The 7,483-nt window shown below is 55.0% G+C and overlaps 2 protein-coding genes across 2 annotated transcripts in view; one reads left to right on the top strand and one right to left on the bottom strand.

Moving 5' to 3' along the window:
• Positions 1–2,648, top strand: part of BRICD5 (BRICHOS domain containing 5) — a 7,534-nt gene extending 4,886 nt beyond the window's left edge. Inside the window, exons 3-6 of the mRNA XM_035903550.1 lie at positions 38–190; positions 443–550; positions 1,848–2,001; positions 2,479–2,648. Of these exons, the coding sequence (XP_035759443.1) occupies positions 38–190; positions 443–550; positions 1,848–2,001; positions 2,479–2,573 (510 nt within the window). The 3' untranslated portion in view covers positions 2,574–2,648. The remainder of the gene's footprint in view (positions 1–37; positions 191–442; positions 551–1,847; positions 2,002–2,478) is intronic.
• A 147-nt stretch (positions 2,649–2,795) lies between these two features.
• MLST8 (MTOR associated protein, LST8 homolog) overlaps positions 2,796–7,483 on the bottom strand; it is a 5,089-nt gene continuing 401 nt past the window's right edge. Inside the window, exons 3-8 of the mRNA XM_035903549.1 lie at positions 7,424–7,483; positions 7,248–7,323; positions 4,990–5,142; positions 4,677–4,801; positions 4,056–4,219; positions 2,796–3,512 (exon numbers count right to left, since the gene is read on the bottom strand). Coding sequence (XP_035759442.1) covers positions 3,394–3,512; positions 4,056–4,219; positions 4,677–4,801; positions 4,990–5,142; positions 7,248–7,323; positions 7,424–7,483 — 697 coding nt within the window. The 3' untranslated portion in view covers positions 2,796–3,393. The remainder of the gene's footprint in view (positions 3,513–4,055; positions 4,220–4,676; positions 4,802–4,989; positions 5,143–7,247; positions 7,324–7,423) is intronic.

Here is a 7,483-nt window from a genome sequence, read left to right as displayed (position 1 = left end):
TGAGGGCTGGTGCTGCCCTCCCTCTCTTTGTGCCCAGGCTGGCTCTCAGCTCATCCGGTTGACACTCCAGGGCCAGCAAGACCCGCTGAGGAATCAGACAGCCTTGGTGGACGAGTCCCGGAGCACCGTGACCTACTACATAACCTCGCAGAGTAACCACACCGCCGTGGTGCTGTACGACAGCAGGAACGTAAGTGCGTTGGAGAATTACCTGGAAGCGAGCAGAGGAGCCCAGGCTGCTCAGAGAAGAGCTGCTGGGGTGGGAGCAGGAGGTGTAGGCCAGGAAAAACAGCAACCAGCTGCTGTTTGATGTTCTTCTCTGCATCTTTCATTAGGAAAGATAATGCAGGGCAGGAGGAGGAATGTCCGTTTTGGGGGGCTCTGAAGCCAGCTGCAGGTGCGTGCCGCTGCCTGCTGTCACAGGGCACAATCTGCCTTGCAGGGCTACGTGTGCTACAAACCCATGGAGCAGCATGCATGCTACCTGAGGAGGATGGACGCCTGGGACCGCCAGAGCCTACAGACACCTCTCAACACGTCTGAGCTGAGAGTGAGCAGCCGCTGCAGCTGTTCCCCAGGGCAGCTGAGGGGATGGGGGCTATGAATTGTGCTTTGCGCAGAGTCCTGGCTCACTGGAGGCCCTTTCCTGCATGGATTTGTGTTCATGGTGGTGACTCTTTAACACCTGCACCCCAAGCGTGGCTAAAGGAGGGCACGGGACCTCCCAGCCGGGGGTGACAGCGGCAGCCCCCAGGACCTTGCAGCCAGGGGTGACAGCGGCAGCCCCCTGTTCTGTGCAATTCACTGCTCAGGAGGGGCTGGGTCAGTGTCTTGCATAGGAGCAGAGCTCCTGGGTTTATCGCTATCCTAACTTCTGTGAGAAGCAGCAGAGCTGCAGGTCGGGGAAGGGGGATATGTCCCGGAGAGGTGAATAGCAGGGCTCTCCCAGGGCCCGCTCCCACTGGATTCTGTTACCTGCTCAAAAATCTGGGGAACAAGAAACAAAGGGGGTTTGTTAGCAATTCACAGGGAGGAAAGTTGGAGTAAATCATGTATACGGACCCTCTGAACAAAATGTTAATGGATGCATGGGTGGGGGCAGATTCTCTTTCAAGAAGACAGAAGGCCCTGGTTTTTTGTGCCCCTGCCACCTGCTCTCCATTTCCTCAGGGGCTCCTGGGTGCTCCTTGTCCCTTGCCTGCCACTCCCACCCAGCTGGGAAGCGATGGGCAGCATTTAACCCAGAAGAGCGTGGGACCACAGCATCCCTGAGCACAAGCTACCGAAGTGGGTGCAAGGGGAAGGCAGCAACTGCCAGACTCTGAGGCTCCTTAATGGAAGTACAAGAGTTAGTGGTGCCGGGGCTGCCAGCAGCCCATGCGGCCATCAAACAGGAACTGGCGTTGAGGAGCCTCAGCTCAGCCTTGTCCCGACCCAGCCACCATGGGGCTGAAGGATGCTGATTTGCATCACACTGGGTGCTGGGGGCGCCACCGCTGTTCCTGGGGAGGGGACAGGGCTGCCGTGGGTCACCACAGCTGTGGTACCTGGCACAACAGGGTCTTTTAGCTCCAGACCTGGGGGACAAAGTGGCCCAGGAGGAACTGCGTCCCCTGCTTCCCAAGCTGCAGGGGTAGTGAGGGGCTGCAGGCTGTCCCTGCTCCAGCCTCACCCCTGGGAGCCTGCTCCAGCCAGAGCAAGCAGCCTGGTGGGACAGGGCAGCTCTTGGGAGAAACCTGCCCTTACTGCTGGTAAGCAGCAGGGCTCGAACACCAGAGCAGGGCTGGAGAGCGGCGCTGGGAAGCGCAAAGTGCCTTGGGAGGAATTAACAGGGACATTTCTTTCAGGCTGATCAGATGCTACGTCAGAACAACCAGACCAAGTACTACCGGGAGTTCCTGGGCATTCTGGTGGGGGAACAGGTGGACCCCAAAAGCCTGGGGGAGTCTGTCCAGACCATGTGTGAGCAGACATCCATCTTCTGGGTCAGGAGAGGGGAGGGTAAGTTGTACACATCCCTTCACAGAAGAGGGAAGCACGATTATTTCTAATCTAAGAGGAGCAGGCTCTGCTGTGCAAAAGCTGCTGCACAGCCCGGGACGGGCTGCCAAGGCCTGGGGACAGGTGACCTCTAGTTCGACACCAAACCATTGTTTGGGGATCACTGAGTGCTGGCTCCTACCCACACCCTGCAGTGGTGGCTGGGAAAGGCTCCGAGCCCCCTTCCCCGGGCAGCGCAGCCTGCTTGTGCCGCACAACCACACACAGCAGTCCCCTGCGATGCTGTTGGCTTAATGCTTGTCACCTTCATCTTCACCAAAAGCAGCCGGCCGAGCACTCCTTCTGTTCTGCCTTACTCAAGCTTTAATGAAAAGGTCATTCCCTGAGGCTTTCCACTTGTTTGGCTCCCCAGGGACTTGTCGCTGCAGGACTGCAGAAGCATTCCTCACCCTGCTTCTGTCCTCATTCATTTGGCAGGTCCGGGGAAGCAGCGGCTGATCTACCTTTGCATTGACATCTGTTTTCCAAGCAACATTTGCGTGTCTATCTGCTTCTATTACCTCCCCGAGTAAGTCCTGCAGCCGCAGACGCCCTCTTGCTGCTCTACATACTTGAACTGGATTCCTGAAAAGCCTCTGATTTCAACAGGGAAGGTAACAGCTACAATAGCCCCCAAAAGCTTCCTGCCGATTTCATGCTGCAGTTCAGGAGAGGTTAGAAAAATACCAGGGCTCTGCTCAGCACTGTCAGTACAAACACTTTATTTGCAGCTGTGCTGCAGGGCTGCACCTTGTACGTAGGTAGTAGGAGACCCAGGCCTAGAGGAATCGCGTGGCGGAGATAATGTTCCATGGCTACACGCCCCGTTCAACACAAGGTTACTAAATTTGTTGGGTGGGTGTGGTTGGCTTTGTAAGAGAGCAGCTCTCCAAGTAAGTCTGTGAAATACACTTTGAATAAAGGGATTGCAAACCAGGAAAACAGCTGCCTTTCCTCTCTTTGCTCAGACTCTTCCAGCATGTAGAAAGGCTGACTGGTTTGGGGTTCTTTTCCACTTCGGGGTACAAGAACGCCACAAAGCTGCCAGCAGCTGATGCCACAGGGATTCCTCCAGCTGAACTGTATCCAGCTCCCCTCAGTGGTGTCACGACTCCCTCTCCCATTCCCTTTTGTCCAAGCAGCCTCCCTTAGAGGCCACGTACATTTCAGTAATGATCTGCTCGCAGCTGAAGCCTGGTTCTCACTCCAGGCAGCTCCTTCTGCCAGAGACCAAGCCCTCTCTGTCAGCGCAGAGGAGGGTTACCCGTGCACGTCTCGGGCTCCAGAGAGGGTGCCTGCCACTGTAAGACAAGGGAAAACAAGCAGAAGTCCTTTCCTTCCCACGCGTGGTGGTTATCCCAACACACTGTCGTTGAAAGCGAGGCAGACGACTGCTTTCTGGTGGCCACTGTACTCCCTCTTGATCTCTCCTGTCTCCACACACCAAAGCCTGGCCAGGTTATCAGAGGAGGCTGGAACAGAAAGTGGAAAGAGGAGTGGGATATATCGCATCACCCTTTAAACTTGTTTTTTGTTATTATAAGGAAGGCTTTCCTCTTGCTTCATTCCAAATCTTTATTAGGGCTGCTGATGACAGGTAAGGGAGCCAAGCAGAGCAAGCAGCTTAGCACATTTCTGTATTACACAACATTTTAATTATTTTGGAGAAAAGTTACTGTGGAAATGACAACATCTATGCTTTGAAGGGGCTATCATGCTGCATACTGCAAGCAGCATTGCTACCAGGTGAGATAAACTGCACACACGAAGATCATCTCTCCAGTTTAAACAGATGCCCTACGGCAGCACCAGCAAAATGCCTAAAGGAGTGAGCAGACTGCACTGCGGGCGCGCAGCTGCGTGCTCTCTCCTTGCATACTGGTGCACGAGGGTTTGGCAACGTCCCAGTGACAGATGCTGCCAAGTCCTGCACTAGTGCAAGGCCGTGCTGCTGGGGGCCTGGCGTAGCCCAAATCAAGCGGTGGGCCAAGGGCAGGAGCGCGGCAGTGCCTCACCTGTGACAATGTACTGGGAGTCCCCGGAGAACGCGCAGTCCCACATCCAGCCCCGAGATGTTTCCCCCGGGTTATTGCTCTTAATGCTCAGCTCTGTCATCAGAGAGAAGTTTGAAGTCCTCCAGATCTTACACGTCTGATCTGCAGAACACGTCGCCAAGAGCCTGCAGGGAAGAGACGTGCGAGGGTAACCTTATTAGTTGCCCTGTGCGCCTAAGGGCCTCCCATTAATGTGGGCCTGGAACAGTAATGAACTAGAGACCTACGTTCATTGTAATCGGATTTCTTTACACCCATATCATCTGCCTTATGAGATTCAAGCCGAGCAGACTCGGCAGAGGAACACACCACGTTCACTACTTTGCTCCCAGAGATCAGCCATGCGATCCCAGCTGTAAGAACAGCTCATGGCTGTGAAGCTTGCTGAGATCATGGGGCATGAGGCTGGGGTGCCACTGACACCAAAACCCCGCCCCAGCGTGTCTCACACCTCCCTGAGGGACCTGCAGGGACACGTGGAGCCAGCATCAGCCAACAGCTGGAGGCACAGCTGGTCTCTGCCAGCTCAGAAGGGACTGTCTGTTCCCATCGCAGGTGAGTGAGGGGCTGGCACACACTCACGTGGAGTCGGGGCTGAACTTGCACTGAAGGGCATAGCGGTTGTGCGCTGGGATCTTGGTCTTGGGGATCAGCTGGGTCACCTCCTCTCCAATGCCGCCTGTCAGGTTCCACACATAGCAATTTCCCTGCAGCAAGACAGGGGGATCCGTGGCCGGGCTGGTGGTCACCCACCCAAAAGCAGCCTGGACTTCCCACGTCCAACCACAGCACTGCAAAGCCTGGACACCGGCCGCCTCTGCCCACGGGAGGCACAGCCCCACAGCTGCCGGAGCACCATAAATCCCATCCCACATCCAAGGCCGTCAGAGCTCACCGAGCTGTTGACAGCCGCCATGTAACTGGCATCGGGGTCAATGTGAACTGAATTCACGGAAACTTCAGGCTCTGGAATCAGCTGCTCGTTGTGGTCTGTCTTCAGGTCCCAGATGTGAATGGCACCACTCTGATCACCCACAATTAGCTCTGCCTGCAAGAGAACAGCAGCTTTGTCTCTCTGAGGAGAACCTCGCAAGCAACAGCCCCAAGCCCACGCCCAGATCCTGCCCATGTAGCACCATGTGGAGCCTTGCTCTGGTTTGAAGAATCAGGGGCCTGCTCTGCCTAATTATTCCCAGCACAGGGCTGTTTCCGAGCCCCAGCAGCCTGCTGACTGCCCCTGTGCCCTCAGAGCAAGCAGAGAACTAATCTCACGTTATGCCCTGCAAAAAAGGCTGTTTACCTTTACAGAAGCGTTTGCTAATTTTATAAAAAAAACCCAGAGCGAGACAGCAGCTGCCTGATTTCCAGAGCCACTGCACAGCTACAGCTCCAAACAACATCCTCAGGAGCCAAACGATTTTCAGCATGTCTGAGGAGTGGGCATTAAGATGCAAGTTGGCCAGTGAACAACTGAAGCACTCAAGAGTGTACAGATACCTGAAAAACACAAGCCTAAATGGTTTTTTTCTCTCTCTCCCCTTCTCAGGGGAAGGACAAGAGCCAACTGAAGGGCAGGAGTTCTGGCTCCGATCCCATGCTCGGACCAGAAGACAATGCTGGCGGCTCTCCACTAAAACCAGGGTTTTTATCGACAGTCTTGCGCTGCCCATAATTTTAGCAGAATCCCTAGAGGAGATCAGGTCATCGGGCGCAGCTAATCCTGTACCTGTGAGCAACGGCTTGTTTATGAGGAAGACAATCCTTGCCCAGTACATTTAGCTGACTGCACAGCGCAGAAGCATCTGCCGGGTGCCTCCATCCTCAGCTCCCACTTAGCAGGCCTAAGTGCAATCACTAAAGCCATCACGGCTTTACCCAAGCCGTGAGAAATATCTCTCTCCTAACTGGATCAGCATTGCTGCAGCAGGGAATCGCAGAGCAGTGAAGCTATCTGAATAAATGCTGCCACCTTCAGACTAATTAACTGTGCTCTGCTCACAAACCAACACTTCTCCCGCAACTCAGCAGCATCTTGGTTAGTGGTTATTTCACAAGTAAGATCTATGTATGACAGCAGTATTCATTTTAACGTAATACATTCTGACAGCACCGGCACTACAGGACCATCACCAGCATTTGGGTAAAGTCTGGTTCCAAAGAATTGATCTCAGATCTGGTCCAAAATTCAGGACTTGCAAAACCCAGCCTCTGCAAAATCCAAAATGCAAAGAAACATGTCTATTACTCAGCTTTTTAAAAAGGTTTGCACTGCCATGTCTGCAAACAAACCCTGCAGCACTGCAAATACAAAATGGACCAGACGGGTTATTACCACTGCAATGATACAGATCGATTTTCACCGCCAGCCCCTCTAATGCACTGTACAGCTTTTTAGCTGCGTTTCCTGAGCCCCAGCCATCCCTCTGTTTATCAACAGCTTCTGAATCTTGAGCAAATCTGACCTAAGTCCCAAAAGTAATCAGGGCCACGGGGCCGGAGATGCTTTTTCTTGGCAGCAGTGCCACTCTCAAGCTTCCCAGCCCACCCCGCACAACCAGTTCCACTCCCATCACATCCCCTTGGTTACATTCTTCGGACAGAGACAGCCCCGAGGCAGCGTCTCCTCCTACAGGATGAGAGGCCCAGCACAGCCGCTATGCCCTCTCTTTGCAACAGCCACCAGGTAATTAGCACAAAACGCGCTGGCTGGCAAATGAACTCAGCGGACAAAGCCCAAGGGCTGTGCCATGGACGGCTGCTGCAGGCACAGCGTGAGCCTGCTCGCTCCCAGTGCCGCTGCTCGGGGAGGTTTGCTCCACTGCACAAAGCACTGTGGGCTTTCCTGGGGCAGACAGAGGGACTGTGTGTCTGTCGTGCCGGCTCCCATGCCATGCAGGCCATGTTCCCACACCAACCCAAAGCTCCCAGCAGCAACAGGTCAGCAAGGGAGCAGGTGGGCGGGTGGCCTGGGTGCAGGTCCAGCAATGCCACCAAGAGCTCACGGGTCTGTGCCACCAGGAAGGGCACCCACCCCAGCCAGCCCCCAGATCTTTCGCTGCCTCTGCCAGTATAAAACTCTGCAGCCCCTCGGGTTTACCCAGAGGAACCACAGCAAAGCATGAGCTGGGAAATCACAGAGGAGCCAGTGCTCACCTGGTTGGGGTGCAGGCAGACGCAGTTAATAGGAGCATTCACCTGGAAAATGCGCTGACACTGGAGGTTACGAGACCTGCAACAAAACAGGGAGGAAGGAGCATGTTTAAGAGTGAGCAATCGGCTCCACCGCCTCCGGGGAGCTGCTGGAGGGGGGCACTGCTGCCTCGGGCCACCTCAGGTCCCAGATCCTGGCCATGCCGGCCTCCCCGGCCGTGGAGCTCCCCCCCCCGTCC

Source organism: Egretta garzetta, unplaced genomic scaffold (assembly GCF_000687185.1).
Source record: "Egretta garzetta isolate BGI_Z169 unplaced genomic scaffold, ASM68718v1 scaffold71, whole genome shotgun sequence".
Taxonomy (NCBI): Eukaryota; Metazoa; Chordata; class Aves; order Pelecaniformes; family Ardeidae; genus Egretta; species Egretta garzetta.
The sequence above is the reverse complement of the archived record's forward strand: the minus strand, read 5'-3'. Positions and strand labels throughout refer to the sequence as shown.